The 18,317-nt window shown below is 43.2% G+C and overlaps 2 protein-coding genes across 2 annotated transcripts; both read left to right on the top strand.

Moving 5' to 3' along the window:
* Nucleotides 1–4,425: 4,425 nt before the first annotated feature.
* On the top strand, nt 4,426–6,201 carry exoc1l (exocyst complex component 1 like). The gene is made up of 3 exons (XM_071532040.1): nt 4,426–4,546; nt 4,931–5,109; nt 5,935–6,201. Exons 1-3 carry the CDS (start codon nt 4,426–4,428, stop codon nt 6,199–6,201), a joined length of 567 nt encoding a protein of 188 aa, XP_071388141.1.
* Nucleotides 6,202–7,371: 1,170 nt separating this feature from the next.
* On the top strand, nt 7,372–18,317 carry smc2 (structural maintenance of chromosomes 2). Its single transcript, XM_071532072.1, has 25 exons — nt 7,372–7,656; nt 7,893–8,042; nt 8,126–8,248; nt 8,364–8,402; nt 8,496–8,606; nt 8,738–8,782; nt 8,923–9,156; nt 9,498–9,647; nt 9,954–10,187; nt 10,469–10,628; nt 10,834–10,951; nt 11,468–11,606; nt 11,727–11,846; nt 12,059–12,263; nt 12,903–13,038; nt 13,324–13,448; nt 13,660–13,853; nt 14,015–14,158; nt 14,492–14,566; nt 14,881–15,000; nt 15,618–15,818; nt 15,937–16,053; nt 16,349–16,509; nt 17,136–17,283; nt 17,608–18,317. The coding sequence occupies exons 1-25, from the start codon at nt 7,489–7,491 to the stop codon at nt 17,791–17,793; spliced, it is 3,603 nt and encodes a 1,200-aa protein (XP_071388173.1). The 5' UTR covers nt 7,372–7,488; the 3' UTR covers nt 17,794–18,317.

The following is an 18,317-nucleotide window of genomic DNA, read 5'->3' as shown; positions in this document are numbered from 1 at the left end:
AAATTGATTTCGTTGTCATTTTTTTACCATATGTTTCGTCGACGCCACATTATTCCGATGCATTCTGATCTGTTAGTTTAACACATTATCACTGGGCATGAGCATTAGGAAACACTGCTTATGTTTTAGTGAATGAGATTGTAAATTTGACATTGGAATGTCGCCAAGAGGGCGCAGTGTAGCACAGGGATGGCCCTGCTGAGAGCAAGGGGGTTTCCCCTTTTATCGACACCCAATCACAGGCTCCACAGGCCGTGACGTTATAGCTATACTGTGTTGAGGTTCCCCTATCTGAAGTTCACACTATTGCTTATTTTGACATTGGAGACCTATTTATGAGACATGGGAATAATATGTGGAGTTTCATGTAAACATTGTACATTTTCTCCTTTCTTTCCAAACAGCCCTATCATTTTCATGTAGATAACTTTATATAAAAAAAAAGTATAACCTTTTGGTAAAACAATTTTTGAAAGCAAAGTTTACAAAGTGCCAAATGTCACACTTAAACAAGGTTATGACAGTCACAAAAGCCAAGACAGAGCCTAAGGGTGGGAGTGGGATACAGACCCTGGTTATGGTAAGGTGTGGGGTGTGAGGTTATATCAGTAAACAAATATTGTGAAACACATAGTAGTAATGGTAATTATTTATATAGTACATGTAGTTTATGTGGATTCATATGGGGGCTAAATAAAAAAAAAGAAAAAAACAATGTATATTTCTATTTCCATTTTAGACTAATTTTCAATCAAATAGAGACTAGCACAATAGTTTTGGTTGTGCCATGCTCCTGTACATCACATAGTGGTCACAATACATCAGTTCTGCAGACAAAGGAAGGCAAAGATTAGAACAGCAGTCTATTATTATCAATCTATGTCCATCTTCATGGAAATCTGTCGAGAGTGCCTCTCCTTCCTCTTCCAGCTTCCCAGTGTTCCTCCTATTTGGAGTGATTATACCCCTGCAGCCTCTCAGGATCTCTCTTCCTCATAATTCTTTCCCCAATCCTCTTCCTCTCTGTAAACTCCATTTACACCCCCCCCCCCATTCCCCCTATTCTCCTTTTCTGTATAATCTATATCTTCCTTCCTTCCTAAATTCCTCCCTGACCTCCTCCTCTTTTTCATATTCACATTCTCTATTCTCTTTTCTGCAGGCCTTCTACTTTCTCTTCCTCCCCCTCTCCCATTTCTTCTTCTTCTTTTGCTTCCTCAGCTCTTCATGGCTCTCTCTTCCTTGCTGCTTTTCACCAGCATCTTCTCCTTTTCATAATCGTCCTTCCTCTTCAGCATCATCCCCTTCCTCCCCCCCTCCTCCACGTCCTCCTTCCTTATCCCACTGTTATGCAGATCGTCCTTCTCATCCTCTCTAGTTCTCTCTACCTCCACCACCTCCTCTGATATTACTTCCATGTTACTTACTCGTCTTTATCCTCTGTAATCATGCACCCATCCCCCCATTCCCTCATCACAATAGTGTGCACGTCACCCTCCTCTTCCTCATCCCCTCCAGCTCCACAGTAAATCACACTTTGGAAATCACAGGCAACACAGGCAGACTGGTGACTGGTAGCCAGTATAACCTTATTATTTGTCTCACAAAGGTATTTCAGTGATTTTAATGTGTTATTTTTCTCTAGCAATTTTTAATATATGTCCTTCTGCACCTATTGGAAAGCTCATTACATCAACAGAAAGCAATCCAGTTGTAGGCTATCAAACTCATTAGTCAATAATTCAACAAAATTCAGTCATTACCAGGCAACACATAACACAAATAATTCATATGAATCTAAATAGTGTCAATTAGACAACAGCTACCCTAGAAAAGGCGTATTATGTTTCATAACCTTGTTACATATTGAAATGAATGGGTACAGCTACTGTAGCTGTAAGGTGCCAAAGGTGCCAGAGTTGAAAGTTGAAACATTAAGTTCCTGGTGTAGAAAAACATCACACAAAATTTCACAATGTCAGTGTATACCTTAAATCAAGCCCAGTTAATATGTGGATTTAATGTAGAATTTGTTGAAGTATTTACTATGCTCTGTAACATAGATCTGGATCAGTGTATCAGAAATGTGTCAATTCAGTTTCCATTTTAGGAGGAAACTTTCCAAACTCTTATGTCCTTCACTCGTAATTGCATTGGGTTGCTGTGAGATGTGATATGCATGTATTGATGTATTGGTATTAAATGAAATAAACATGCAATAGACACCTAAATAAATATTACTTTAATTGCCATGATTTCACAGTCTAGTGATTTTCACAGTTACACACCTGCATTATTTCCACAAATTAGTCATGGATAATAAAAATGCTCACATAAAGCATCAAAAATATATTTCATTCAAAATGCAGATCTAAAGAGATTAATGTCACTGTAATGTTCTCCATGGAATAGAAACGAGAAATCACTGGGACTTTTATTCTCTTGCATTCCATCATAGGTTACAAAATTCCTCCTCTCTGCTACTCCCTCATAGCTTTGGTCATCTCCAAATACCACGCTAACCAGAATCCTTCCAACGCTCATAACAGAGTTAGACCGGGGTCAAAGTTTATGACAAGTAAGTATGATGGACCTCATGTGTTATTCATGAGATTCAACACTTTCATATTCCCTTCCCTCCCTACTTCCTGCACATCCTCTCATCTTTCCATCTCAGAGGTAAAAAGCCTTTCAAGTGAACACCCACAAAAACCATCAACAACAACAACGGTGGAGCACTTAGCTGTGGAACGACCCGTCTGTGTTTTCACAAATGTGACAAATCTAATGGAGCCACACTATTTCCCGCTAACAAATCAAATCAGCCCTTTTGGCCTTGTTCACTGCGGTGTGGTTTGCTTATGGAAAAGTCGTTTTGACTTGCATCTCACTAATTGGAACTAAAAAAAAAACATGTTGAAAAGTTAGGCTGCCTCCACCTGTCAGTGCATGTAGTAACGCATTGTCGTGTGACTCCATGATCTCTAAAGAAGTGTAATATAAAGTAACATCCTTTCTGCACTTGTAAAGTGTCTCCACATAAGTGCTTCAGCCCACTGGTACCTGTTCTCAGAGATTGAATTACCGTCGGATAATGGAAACTGGCAGAGTGCTATGGGACATCCTTTCCCCCCACAACAAACGTTTAATCACAGAGAAGTGTTGGGCACCGTGCCACATTATAGAGCAACCTCTATATGTGACTGAGTGAGTGAGTGTGTGTGGATGAGAGAGAGAGGAAGACAGAGAGAGAGAGAGAGAGAGAGAGAGAGAGAGAGAGAGAGAGAGAGAGTGTGTGTGGATGAGAGAGAGAAAGACAGAGAGAGAGAAAGTGTGTGTGTGTGTTTGGGTGTTTGGATGAGAGAGAGAGAGTGAGTGAGTGTGTGTGTGGATGAGACAGAGAAAGGCAGAGAGAGTGAGTGAGTGAGTGTGTGTGTGGATGAGAGAGAGAGAAAGACAGAGAGAGGGAGGAGGAGAGAGAGAGTGAGTGTGGATGAGAGAGAGAGAAAAACAGAGAGAGTGAGTGAGTGAGTGTGTGTGGATGACAGAGAGAGAAAAACAGAGAGAGTGAGTGAGTGAGTGTGTGTGGATGACAGAGAGAGAAAAACAGAGAGAGGGAGAGAGAGTGAGTGTCTGTGTGTGTGGATGACAGAGAGAGAGAAAGACAGAGAAAGGGAGAGAGAGAGAGTGTGTGTGTGTGTGGATGAGAGAGAGAAAGGCAGAGAGAGGGAGCAAGAAAGCGAGAGAGGGAGTGTGTGTGTGTGTGTGTGTGTGTGTGTGTGTGTGTGCGTGCGTGCGGCGAGGGAACACATAATCACATCCCACCAAACTATATGTTTACTGTATGCTTCACCTCAGCTGCATTCCACTGCAGTAAATGCAAAACTAATGGAGGCTAATCCATATTTTGCAAGAAGCCTTAATCAATATTGGGATGGCCAGCCACCAGCTAAGCACCAGGCCATCACAGTGGGGCTTAATTGAGACTGTAATAGGGTAAATTGATGGGAAGGTTGGCCTTTAATTGCTGCCTCTAAGTCCCTCTGGGGCTTGTTGGTATGAAGATAATATCATAATGAAAGATAGTAACATGGATTGTCAACCCTGACCACTGCAGAGTGTGTGTGTGTGTATGTGTGTGTGTGTGTGTTGCAGAGTGAGAGCTCATGCCACACGCACAACCACATACTTGCGGGTTTTTCTGACCAGAGGAAACATCACCACCACCACTCTCTCTCAGGTTCCCAGTCTTCTCTGGTGTCACTCTCTCCCCTTTTCTATTTCTATTTCTCCATCTCTCTCTTTCTCTCACTTCTCTCATCCCGTGCCACTTCTCTCCCTCCGTCCTCTCGCTGACACTCGCTCCGTCCGTCCCCTCTGATCGCTCCTCGCCTCTCTCTCTCTCTCTCTCTCTCTCTCTCGGCGATGTCGTCCCTGCTGAAGGAGGAGATGCAGAGAGTTTTGTTCCGACCCGAAGGACAGAGGCTGGTGGAGTTTATAGAGATTGAAGAGCCGTCGCAGGGAAGACATTTCCTCTGTGTCTCAGGTAGGCAGGTTTTGTACATCTGATACGTGTGAAACTAATTCTAAGTTATTATAAAATCATAAATACTGTATATAAAAATGCTAAATTGTGTCTGTGTCTCTAGATATGAATTGATGGGAAAGATTTTGTTCTTACAGTATGTTAGAAGGAAATCCTTGGAGTGTAAAAATTTAAAATTATGACATTACAGTTTTATTTTGCAGGTTTTTTTTTTGTTATAGAGTATATTTTTGTTGGATAAAGTAATATTAAGATGGATTTAGTTGTAGAGAAGCCGTTCAGGATATGTGACGAACATGATATGTCCTTGCATCTCTGCTGCTGCACTGCACCTGTTTACTTGGGGGGGGGAAAATCAGGTTTTCTTTTCCCGTTGCTCTGCAGTTTTGAAGAACAAAGTTGTGCAGCTGTGTATAGTGGGATGTCAGAAGCCTCAGCGATCCTCCAAGTCCGCATCCAAGAAGTCCCAGACCAAGCGCTCCACTTTTCAGGACTCCTACAAGAGGACAGAGGTCTGGTCCCTGCAAGACCTGAATCTTGTGGATGGACGGGACCCCGATGTGGTGAGAGATTTTGTTTGTTGCTGCCTGATTTCCTATTAATGTTAAGAAAAGGAATCCTGCTTTGAATTATATATCATAACATATCTGTTGTAATCAGCTGGAATCTTGGGCTTCACTCCTTAATATTGTGGTGAGATGTGATGAAGCAATGTGCATCTCAAACTATATATTAGTCATTTCAAACTGTAAATGTCTCACTGTGATTTTGTATATATGTGTGTGTGTGTGTGTGTGTGTGGACGCCGGGAGGAATAGCAATTGTCATAGGGGATTCTGAATTTAAAAAAAACAAACAAAAAGAAAACAAAGAAACAAACTTAATCTATTTGTTGTGCACAGACACATCAATAATAATGTCGTAATCTGGAGACAGTCATTCAGACACTTCAATAAGCCATTCTGGAGTGGTCAATGCTAATAACATAATTCATGCTTCTATCAACAACATTTACTAGAGTCATCTCCTCACCTTTAGACATTCAAAAGTCTCTTCTTCTCCTGTTCAAAACGCAGCAGACAGGATTTTAGCTGGTACAAATAGATGAAACCGCCTCTGGCATCTCTTCCCCTGGTTACCTGTCGGGTTTAGAATTGATTTCAAGATTTGACAGTAGGTCTGGCCCAAAAATGATATGGCAGATCTTTCAACCCTTTATGAGCCAGTGTGTATGCCTCAGATCTGCAGGATAAGGAAAGCTTTAGGCCTGCAGAATCATCATCTTTTAAAACCACTTCTTAAAACTTATTTCTACAGACTTGGCTGTCTTCTTGTTTTGACTCATTTGAATTCATTTTATGGCCAACGATTGCTGTTTACTCTTACAGGATGACCCGTGCTTCCTGCTGCACTTTGACGAGGTGCGTTCAGTGACCGCCATCAGCTGCTCGGCCAAATACGCCCTGGTGCGCGCCCTGGTGGCTCTGAGCGACCAGCACTGTCAGAGGGCGCTGACCCTGCGGAACTTTGACTGGGCCTACATCAAGCCCACCTCCTTCTACTCCAACAGGGGAGACTGCGTGGTTCTGACGCAGATCTGCTTCTACGCATTCAACCTGGTGTGTCTGTCCATGTGCCCCGTGCCCCTGGACTGAGAGCGGAGTTACACGGTGACTGTGTGTGTGTGTGTGTGTGTGTGTGTGTGTGTGTGTGTGTGTGTGTGTGTGTGTGTGTGTGTGTGTGTGTGTGTGTGTGTGTGTGTGGTGGGTCAGCAGGTTTATGGATGTCACTGTGTCTAAGTGGTGATGAGCAGGAGGTCTGGATGGAGCGAAGGCTTGTGGTTTGTCTTCCATTAAGGGCTTTTGTCTTGCTGAGACTAATATTCCAGGCGTCTTCACTGCTAATGCAAGTTCTGTGCTACTTGATAGATATTTGTTAGCTGTGTAATCTACTTTTCTTTTTGTTTAACTCTGAATGTAAAGGATCCTTAAGCCTGTTGTCGCCTTAATATGTTATTGTAAAAAAAAGAATAATTTCAAATGCAAAACAAATAAAACCGAATTCAGCATTCTTTTTTGCCGTTATATTCCCATAGCGACTTGTCTGTGGTACTCACTACTTTGATCTTATCATTTCTGTGTTATCACTATAATATTCCTACTGCAACTCATAGTGTGCCTGTGGTTCTCAATAGTGAGTTTACAATAACCTTATATCATACTTCGTGGTATTTTCAATCTTCTATGGTATCACTATAATATTCCTATAATAATCCTTTAGGATATCATATATAGTTTATAGTTTTGCAGTGACTTTTATCGTATCCTTCTCAAATGTATTACTACAGTTCTTTTTCGTGAGGGAATTTCCAATTTTATTTTTGTTTTTGTCAGAACTTTCCCTGCATCCTTCATCCAAATTGTGTGTACATAACATATTATTTCAAGTAATATTATTATGTTAGGCTATTTCTGACTGATGGCAGGAGTTGGTTTTGGTTTTGGTATTTTACTATCTCTGTGTGGTTCAGCTTTCTACCGACAGGTGGCGCCAAAGCCCTGCTACATGCCAGAGGGCTTTTAGTTGCCTTAAAGATTGCCTGACAGAAAACAATGAAAATATATATTTTAAACCACATCGTCAATATATTACTCACATTTTTTTAAACAGTTGTATTTAAACGTCGATCATTATATTTAATGTGTACACATATAATGTTAAAATAACTAAAATGTATTCGTCCCATCTCCGGCGCACAGCGGACGGAAGAGCGGCACCATGTCTGCCGCCAAAATTCAAGTTCGAAGAGAGAAGGACGAGTTTTCGTGTTGTTGTCCGTCCTGAACACTGGCTCACAGGCTAGTGCTTCAACTTTTACTGGTTTGGAATTGAAAGTCCATAAGCCTCGCCTCTGAAATTTGCGGAGAAAGGACAGCGCAAAGATGCACATCAAGTCTATTATTATTGAGGGATTCAAATCCTACGCACAGAGGACGGAGATCAACGGATTTGACCCTCTGTTCAACGCCATCACAGGACTGAACGGCAGTGGCAAGTCCAACATTTTGGACTCGATATGTTTTCTTTTGGGCATTTCCAATCTCACCCAGGTAAGTGAGTTGCCAGTTATTAACCCGCTAGAAGGTTCAACGTAAACAGTGGATAGCACTGCAATAACACTGACAAAGAGGAAATAATTTTGTCACGCTAACGTAAAGTTATCTCAGTGACGTTATGCACTGAAGCGTCATCTTCATCATTTCCCCCTACCATAGTGTTAGCTCACACAGCAAAGCCGGTCATTCTTTTCATATTACCATCCCTTTCTTTCGTTTTCACTTGACAGGTGCGAGCCTCCAACCTCCAGGACTTGGTCTACAAAAACGGGCAGGCCGGTATCACCAAGGCCACCGTGTCCATTACCTTTGACAACTCCAACAAAAGCCAGAGCCCTCTTGGGTTTGAGACCCACGACGAGATCACCGTCACCAGACAGGTTGGTGAAACAGGAAAACATAGCTTTTGAGTGCCCTTATGTATGTGAAAACAGGGTTACACATGACTGTTTTCTTCTCCAAGGTGGTGATTGGTGGCAAGAACAAGTACCTCATCAATGGGGTGAATGCCAACAACACCAGGGTGCAGGACCTGTTCTGCTCTGTCGGCCTCAACGTCAACAACCCACATTTCCTCATCATGCAGGTCAGAATGCCATCTGTAGTCTTCATATCTAATGGAGATTTGTTTTCTGCTGTTGTTGCAATTCCAATCACATCCCTGTGACTAATGTGTATGCATCATATTTTGAATGTTTTAGGGGAGGATCACCAAGGTTCTAAACATGAAGCCACCAGAGGTAAAGCATCTACATCTCACATTTAGACCTCTTTGATACATCTCTTCCTGCCTTTTTCCAGTCTTCCATTCATGTCTACCTCATTTATTTCAGATCCTTGCCATGATTGAGGAGGCAGCAGGCACCAGGATGTACGAGTGTAAAAAGATTAGCGCTCAGAAAACCATTGAGAAGAAGGAGGCCAAGCTGAAGGAGATTCAGACCGTATGCACCCAATCTCTCATCTTTTGACCAGTGTTTCCTCTGTTCATTCAGCAGTGGTAAACTGCCACCACTAGTATTGTCACCACTGTTAGTGATATTTGACTAATTCCCTTTTGATTATTCTCCTTAAGATTTTGGATGAGGAAATTACTCCCACCATGCTGAAGCTGAAAGAGGTAAGTTGTTTCAAAATTCCTATATTGATGGGGTTTTTTCTGTCATTTTCAGCTATTTCTGTTGTCCCAATCATTCTTCATAAAACAAAAAAAAACCCTTTTTACAATCTCCACTTTTTTTTTTTTCTCCACCCCTGCAGGAGCGTTCATCGTACCTGGAGTACCAGAAGCTGATGCGTGAGATCCAGCACTTGTCACGGCTGTATGTGGCCTGGCTGTTTGTGTGCGCAGAGGAGACCAAGCTGAAGTCGGCGGAGGACCTGAAGGGCATGCAGGACAACATTACCCAGATGCAAGCCTGCATGGCCGAGAACGAGCTTAAAGTCCAGGAGCTGTCTGCCCAGATTCAGGAACTGCAGAAGAAAAGGGACCAGGTACTTGGGAATGCTATTGAGGAATAACACCACACCCTTGCACAAATTCACAATTCTTCCTTGTGTTGCCATCAGCAGTTTCTTCAGAATAATTTGAAGATCCATTTAAATCTTCCTTCTTCTCATCTTTGGATCAGTTTTTATTGTTGAAAATCAGATTCTGTGCCGTGGGGGATGATCCCGATGGCTTCAAGGGAATTTTGGAAGGAGAATGGCACATTCCCATGAAAATTCAATGTATTGCATGTTTTTACTTTCTAAGTGCTGTAGGGAAAAAGATGCGGGAGTCATATTTTGTTGTCTGGCACCTGATCTGATGTTTGTTATCTGCTGCTCTGTAGGAGGTGTGTGGAGTATTGAAGTCCCTGGAGGAGACTCTGTCTGAGGTGCAGCGCGTGGACGCCAAGGCCCAGAGTGCCCTGGACCTGAAAAAACAAAACCTTAAAGATGAAACCAAGAAGAGGAAAGAGCTTGTCAAGAATATGGAGGAGGTGATGAGACCAGACTACTGGTTGTTGTCTTTTTTTCCCCTCAGTCAGTTGGTGTCAAATGGACCTCAGTCGTGGATTAAATAGATCCTATAGCTTTGGTTTCCCTTTGTGCTGGCCTCATCTGTGCTCATATGAAGGTGTTTTTGAATTAAAATTAAAGTCACTTGTGTCAACTTTTGTAATCTGTTGTCAAAGAAGAGCTTGTTAGCAACTTAAATTCATATACCGTGAGGGCGACACTTGCATCTGATTTTCGATCAAAACTCTTCTCTCTGCTCCTCCATCTCTCCCTCCCGCCATCCTCAGGACAAGAAAATGCTCGTGGTGAAAGAGAAGGAGGTTTCTAAGCTGACGGAGAAGCTGCAGGCCCTGCAGGAGGAGGGCCAGCAGGACAGCACAGCCCTGGAGGCAGCCGAGCAGCATTTCAAGGCGGTGTCGGCGGGCCTCTCCACCAACGAGGACGGGGAGGAGGCCACGCTGGCCGGGCAGATGATGACCTGCAAGAACGACATGAGCAAGGCCGATACTGAGGCCAAGCAGGTGAGGAAACCACTCGGACACATGTCTGCATGCGGATGTGATGTTTCAGGTTGGTTTGTCTTTTCAGGATGTCAACTTATATTTATTTCTGTATATATGGGTAACAATGTCAGCTTGTCAGTTTAGACTTAACCTTTTCACTTGCTAGACAATGCCTGGATATGCCTTGTGGACATGCTGCTTCTCAAATGACTCCTTGTTGGGAAAACGCATTACTGGACATTATCTGTTTCTACTAATCTATCATACATTTTTGCCTTTGTTCGTCTCTGCCTTTCTAGGCCCAGATGACCCTGAAGCATGCCCAGGCTGAGCTGAAGACCAAGCAGGCAGAGGTTAAGAAGATGGACAGTGGCTACAAGAAGGACCAGGACGCCCTCCAGGCTGTCAGGGGCAGCAGGGAGAAACTACAGGCTGAGCTAGCCAAACTCAACTATGAAGGTGTGTGAAGGTGTCATTCCCCTAATCATAAAACCCTATTTCAACGCAGTGTGAGTCATAGTAATTGCAGAATAACAATGCTAGTATTTAATTCCAGTGTATTGCAGTATGTGCTCAAAGACAACTCCCGTTCTTATTATACATTCTGTAATATTAGGAGCTTAATTATGGGTGTTTGTGTGTGTGTGTGTGTGTGTGTGCGCAGATGGCAAGGAGGAGAGTCTGCTGGACAAGAGGAGGCAGCTGTCCAGAGAGGCTTCTAAACTTAAAGAGACTTATGAGACCCTTGTGTCTCGCTTCCCCAACCTGCGCTTCGACTACAAGTAAGGAGTTGTATAAACTGAACACTCGTCTCTCTGACTGTACTTAAAATTACAAAGAAAAGAGTTTTTAGTTTTTCTGTTTTTGTTTGTTTTGTTTTTTAGACAAAGAAGTCCCATTCATTTCCAAAGGAAAATAATCTTTTTCCTACCTTGATCTGATTTTTGTGTTCCTGGTCACATCCCTTTTAATAGAGCAAATTAAGTTAGTCTATTCTAAATGAAATTATCTCATATAAATCCCTCTCAACTGGCTATAAACTGATTGACTGAACTTAAAGCTCACTGAGTTAAAGTCACTGTGTTTGTCTGGATAATCCAATTGCAGCCTGATTGTAAACGTGTGTGAGTGTGAGTACACATTACTGGAATCGGTAATGGGGAAAATTCCTAATGGAACCTCCCATAAAATTTGTAATCACTGTCTCACCATGTTGCCCCGGACCCCTGGAAATAGGTTTAATGACCTTTGCCAAGCAGCAGTGTGTGTTGTATTGATGCTGTGCTGCTGTGCTGTAGGGACCCGGAGCGCGGATGGGACCGCAGCAGAGTGAAGGGGCTGCTAGCCAACCTGATCACAGTCAATGACGTCTCCTACGCAACAGGACTGGAGGTGGTGGCCGGAGGACGACTCTATAACATAGTAGTGGACACAGAGGTAAGATGGAGAAATATCTGTGTATAGGAGTGTGTGTCTGTGTGTGTGTTCTACAGTAATTATATTTGCATACCAGCGGGACAGTGTAACTTAAAGAGGTGGTCATTTTTTGTCTGCTAGGTGACGGGTAAGAAGCTGCTGGAGAGGGGGGAGCTGAAGCGAAGGTACACCATCATTCCTCTGAACAAGATCTCTGCCAAGACACTCAACCAGAATGTGGTTAACACCGCCAAGAGCCTGGTGAGAGAACATGGCCTTACTAACGATTTAATTCAATTTATTAACCCTAATTGAATCGCTGTGTGGAGCAAGGATTTAGAATTGTGATCATCCAATCCGTCTTGCAGTCTCTCTTGTGTTGCATGACACAGCACTCACACCTTTCTGTGACTCTCCATCCCTTCTTCACTCCTGTTCTGTCCCTTCTCTTTCCCCTCTCCCTCCTCTCTCAGGTTGGAGAGAACAACGTGCACGCAGCTCTGTCCCTTGTGGGCTATGAGGCTGACCTCCGTAAGGCCATGGAGTATGTGTTTGGCTCCACGCTGGTGTGCGACACCCTGGACAATGCCAAGAAAGTGGCCTTTGATAAGCGGGTGATGACCAAGACTGTCACCCTGGGAGGGGACATCTTTGACCCGCAGGGAACTCTGAGTGGAGGTGAGAGCAAGGGAGATGCATGCGCTCCATGGAGAGTCCAAGAGTGTGTGAGTCATTAAGTGACTCATCAATAACTAAGGTCACTAGGTGGCGCTTGTAGAGAGCAAGGAAATGACAAACAAGAAAAATATGCATTAAAGCTGTGAAGTGTACTTCACCATCGGCCATCTTTTGCACCCACATAATAATGTGTTCTTTGTCTTTGTATGGTGTCTTTTCCCCTGTTCTTTTTAATTGTTTTCAACATTATTTCCCAGGGGCTACAGTTTAATATTTACTGGCAGGCTAATACGGGTACATTTCATACATTTTCTGTGGACGGCAACTATTTTATACACGTTAATGACTAGGAAAATGTTAATTGTGAAACCCCTACCGTGCACACACATGTACACAAAGGATTTATTATCAATCTTAAAAGGTTAATGTGATATAGATAATTTGCTCTGGGACAGTTATTTTGACCAAGAGGCGCCTCCACGCCTCTAGATGACAAAAAATTGGCCCTCTTACACACATGCATCCACAACCTTACTAAATCACTTTTCAGTCCTAGCCACACTGTACAAATAGTCTGTGTTATCTTGTCACACCAATGTCTCTCTCTTTCCCTGCCCTTCCTCTCCCTCCTCCCTGCAGGAGCTCGCTCCCAGTCGGCATCAGTGTTGTCCAGTCTGCAGGAGCTGAGGGAGGTGCAGGACAACTTGAATGACAAGGAGGCCCAGCTTCAGGACACCGAACGACAACTGGCCAGCCTGAAGGGAACTGCTGAGAAGTATGCAGACACACACACAAAATACATACACAAGTCGAAATGACACAGAATGCACTTGTAGGCGAGTCACTTGTCTTGAGTTCCACTTTTACATAATTCCTTAGAAATCATAATACAAATCCCACCACTTCTCCAGACTGTAACATCAGCAACTCGGTGACCTGCATCTTGGTTCAGATCTTCTCTCTGTATTTCTCCACCCTCCACTCTGCTATAATCTTTGTCCTTGCCTCCCCCCTTCCCTCTACCCTCTCTCCTCCACCCCGCCCCGTCCCCTCCCTCCAGGTACCGTCAGCTGAAGCAGCAGTATGAGCTGAAAGTCGAGGAGGAACAGATTCTGCAGGCCAAGCTGCAGCAGAGCTCCTTCCACCAGCAGCAAGAGGAGCTGGAGAGGCTGCGCAAGGCCATCGGTCAGGATGCAGAGACGCACGCACACTTAAAATCACTACATGTATCGAAGCACAATGCATATATACTGTATACAAACAGAAATAGTGATGTGGCCCAGGCTTACTCGCACACAGATTCAATGGCAAATTGCAGTTGAAATGGGAGATATAACAGAGTTGCATTAATTGCCATGTTTTTGAAACTTAAGTATGCGTGTGTGTGTTTCTCCAGAGGAGAGTGAAGAGACTTTGCGCAGCACTAAGGAGGTGCAGAAGCGGGCCGAGGAAAAGTACAAGGTGTTGGAGAACAAGATGAAGAATGCTGAGGCGGAGAGGGAGAAGGAGCTGAAAGCCGCACAGCAGAAACTCAATGCAGCCAAGGCCAAAGCTGATGCCTTCAATAAGAAGCTCAAGGAGAAACAGCAGGTACACCGTCCAGAGGCGCACACATAATCACACTCACAGAATAGCATATAAACCTCAGTTGCTCGTCATCTCCATTAGACCATATCACATGCAGCGATTTCCATAATTGGGGTCATTTTTCCCATCCTCATTTTTTTTTTTTTTGTCGTGTGTGTGTGTAGGAGTCTGACGCGGTGGGCCTGGAGCTGGAGGAGCTGCGGAGGGAGCAGGCTGGCTATGAGCAGCAGATCCAGGCTGTGGACGAAGCCTTGAAGGCCATCCAGGAACAGATAGACAGCATGGCCTGCACTGTGTCCCAGAACAAGGTATGGTGTCCCTGCGTGTTTGAGAAAGGCACATAGAGTACTTGTCATAGCCAAATTTGAAAATGGGTACTTGTGAGGACATTTTTACCCATCCTCAGAAGAGGTTAGGCTTGTTTTAGGCCTAAGATTCAGGTTGAGTGTTTAGAGGTGTAATGCGTTTGGGAATTAATGAGTAAAATAGAATGTCCTTACAGGTCTATGTGTGTTTGTGGTCTCTGATTGAGTAAATCATATCGATCACCGCTCAAAACAAGCTATTGTGTAAATGTTCTGGTGCTGTTCTCATGTATTATCCCTCTTTCACCATTCTTCTTTCTCTCTTCCGCTGTGTAGGAGGCGGTGCGTACAGCCCAGGAGGAGCTGGCGAAACAGAAGGAGGTGATCATGGCACAGGACAAAGAGCTCAAGGTAAATACAGTCTCTCCTTTGTGTCTAGGTTTTTACCCTCGCTTTGAGAGGCTTAGGTAGTAACATTGCTAGTGGGTTTCACATGAGGATGGGTGGGGTTTGAAGACTATCGAAAGCCCACACAACAAACTTGAAGGGCAAAAATGAAGCTGTTGGAACGATGAAGATAATTTTGACTTTTATTAAACTCTTTCCACATTTTGAGTTTCCTGCTGGCAGAATAAATCTGTTTATTTCTCTTTCTTCCACTGTGGACTGTTCATCAAGTGATTTATTTTTTTTTATACATTTTTTTAATTAATGGAATTGTACAGGGGAAGAGCACGGAGGCCAATAAAATACGGGAGCAGACCAACGAAGCCCAGCTGAAGATCAAGGAGCTAGAGCACAACATTAACAAGCACCGCAAAGACAGCCAGGATGCTGCTGCCAAGGTGTGTACACACACACACACACTCACATACACATTAAATATTACCTCAGTTGTTCCTCCACTCCACCCACTACAATAATATTTAATTGGGGAAAGATGACTTGCAAGCAGTTTCATAAATCTTGTAATCTCTACTTATGTGAACTTTATCTTTTTATCGGAAAGTACCTCTGGACCCCTTTCTGTACATTTGGTTCCTCCACCTGAAGTTTTGATATCTATTTATCTACATCTGTCAACTGAATGAATTGATAAGATGAATAGCTTTTTACAAGCAAATTTTTCTCTACATTATGTATTTGCCTTCTCCACGACACACTGCACACGCTGCATATACACTGTAAATTAATATTTTTTCTTCATATTCATGTTTTTGCATGTTTATGTTTTTCATTTCTTTTAATGCTGCATATATCGTAATAAAAAATTTTTTCATTTAATTTCATATCGTAAATATTTTTAATTCATTTTCTTTCTCAGTATGTTCCACTGCATTGCGCATGCTCTAATTCATATCATACTTTTCATGTACTGTATGTATTTTTGCTTAATACATTCTATAATGCCCCATTTGGTCTACTCTTTCCCTCTCCCTCTCCCTTGCCTTTGTTCCTCCAGGTGTCCCGGATGCTGGAGGAACACGACTGGATCCAACTGGAGCGCCACCTGTTCGGGAAGCCCAACTCCGCCTACGACTTCAAGACCAACAACCCCCGTGAGGCCGGCCAGCGGCTGAAGAAGCTGGAGGAGACCACCACCAAGCTGGAGAGGAACGTCAACAAGAGGGCCATGAACATGCTGAACGAGGCGGAGGAGAGGGTGAGGGCGGAGAGGGGGTGGGAGTTTGTGGTGTGAATGAGTGAAGGCCATGAACACTAATCACTGTTCCCTCTTTCTTTCTTTGTCCCCCCTCTCTAAATCTTTTTCCCTCCTCCAGTACAACGACCTGATGAAGAAGAAGAGGATCGTGGAGAACGACAAGTCAAAAATCCTGCAGACCATCGAGGAGTTGGACCAGAAGAAGAACGAGGCTCTCAACATGGCCTGGCAGAAGGTCCGCTCTCTTCCTGCACCTGTCCTTTGTCCTTTCCTTCCTTATTTTTGCCCATTAGAAGTGGTAGAACCTCAGTGACAATCATGTCAGAAATTAGTTTTCATTTTTCTGAACAACTAACTGAATATTGGTAAGAGAGAGAGTAAAAACACTTCCCACAACACTCATCAGTGTAGGGGCTTCAGTGTGATTTGAATGCACAATGTTTACTTAGTTAGGATTCTGTATGTACTGAACAGTTTTGCGACACATTTAGTCTTGTTATTGTAATCGTCATGTTCCCTTGCTTGTGCAGGTAAACAAGGACTTTGGCTCTATTTTCTCCACCCTGCTGCCGGGGGCCAACGCTCGGCTGGCCCCTCCCCAGGGCTGCGGTGTCTTGGAGGGCCTCGAGTTCAAGGTGGCCCTGGGCAACACCTGGAAGGAGAACCTCACCGAGCTCAGCGGAGGGCAAAGGTCAGAAAAAGCACTTATATGTTCATTGATCAGGAATAGGTTTTTTTTTTTTTTGTTTGTTTTTTCCTTAAGAGAGCAGGCAGTCCACTCCCCTTAGGAAATGTGTTTTTACTGAGGCAGTAGGGAGTATGAAAGGGAGAGAAGGTTTCAATTTTCCATGGATGATACTGGAATCATTAACTTTTATTAACACCCTTCCTTTTATTACAGACTGCATTTAGAGCTGGTGCTCTTGGATTTTTTTCTTGGTTGATCATAGTGCTGAAACAATTAGTCAATCGACAGAAAGTTAATGGATTATGATTTTGATAATTGACTGTTTTAGTGATTTATCAAGTAAAAAATACCAAACATTTGCTGGTTGCAGCGTCACAAATGCTAAGATGTGCTGCTTTTCTCTTTGGGGTTTTTTAGTCTAATTAAGCAATTTTAAGACGTCACTTTGGGTTCCGGTAACTTGTGATGGGCATTTGTCATATGTATTTATTTAATGAAAATCAATAGATTATTCGATAATGAAAATAATCGTTAGTTGCAGGCAGCCCGTCATTAGTTGTTAGTCATTAGTCATTAGTGGATCAGTGGCTCATTGTGTGTGCTTGTGTGTATTTGTCTGTGTGTTTCAGATCACTGGTGGCCCTGTCTCTGATCCTGGCCATGCTGCTGTTTAAGCCCGCTCCCATCTACATCCTGGACGAGGTGGATGCTGCCCTGGATCTCTCCCACACACAGAACATTGGACAGATGCTGCGCACACATTTTAGACACTCCCAGGTGTGTTTACACACACACACACACACAAACACACACATTCTAGTGCATACACATACAAAGCCTTAAATTGTTGAAGTGTGCAGAAAATTAGCAGACATTTGTTTAATACTGGCATTGGCACGAAACCACACAGTAGCTATTTTTAGTCCTTTGTGTGTATTAACATAATCGTTAGATAGGTATTGGCTAAAAGTTTGCACCACAATTTTGGTAATGCTGACACGCATAACATTCCCGCTCCTGTTTGTGGTCGTGTGCCTATGAGCAAACCCTAACCAAAAGGCCTACTGCCAGTCAATCTTGTAACTTTACCTCTCCTTCCAGTTTGTGGTGGTGTCCCTCAAGGACGGCATGTTCACCAACGCCAACGTTCTGTTCAAGACGAAGTTTGTGGACGGCATGTCTACAGTGACGCGGACCGCCCTCAGCCAGAGTGACGCCAGCCTGCCTCAGAAGGCCCAGGACAAGGCCCGTCCAAAAGACAAGAGGAACAAGCAGCTCATCAGCTAACTGCTGCGCTGGAACATTTAAAATTTGCTCTGGCATTGCTTCTCTTGGCACCACATCACATTGTGTAACACTACACAATATATATAATGTTGTGGTATCTGTTTTAAACTGCTGGTGATCACAGAATTGTTTATATCTGTCTATTTCCTCTTTGGGTAGTAACTGCTCAACATATTCTCGTCAGTTTATATTTGTTTACAACTGCGTTTTTGAGTCTGGTCAAGAACTTGAGGCTAGCAAGCTGTTTGCCTGTACAACTGTTGTGTTTTTGTCTTTCTTATACTGTGTCCCCTCTGTCTTCAACCATATGCGGTTGTGGTGTTGTCATCTTTGTTTATGTATTTTTTCTTTTTTTAACTGTTATTCCCTATTTTGTCTAATCTGAGTCACTCAGTTATCCTCTGTCTCTTTTCTGGTCTGCTGTCAATGCTAGTATGCTCAGAGGCACAATCGGTAAGCAATTTAATCCTTTTTATATGCAGCTAATGTGTCTATATTTTGCTAAATAAAGCTTGTCACATATA

This window comes from Centroberyx affinis, unplaced genomic scaffold (genome assembly GCF_046629955.1).
Source record: "Centroberyx affinis isolate AG114_WGS23_722 - 3 ecotype Tasmania unplaced genomic scaffold, CSIRO-AGI_Caff_v1 ptg002161l_1, whole genome shotgun sequence".
Lineage (NCBI taxonomy): Eukaryota > Metazoa > Chordata > Actinopteri > Beryciformes > Berycidae > Centroberyx > Centroberyx affinis.
The sequence above is the reverse complement of the archived record's forward strand: the minus strand, read 5'-3'. Positions and strand labels throughout refer to the sequence as shown.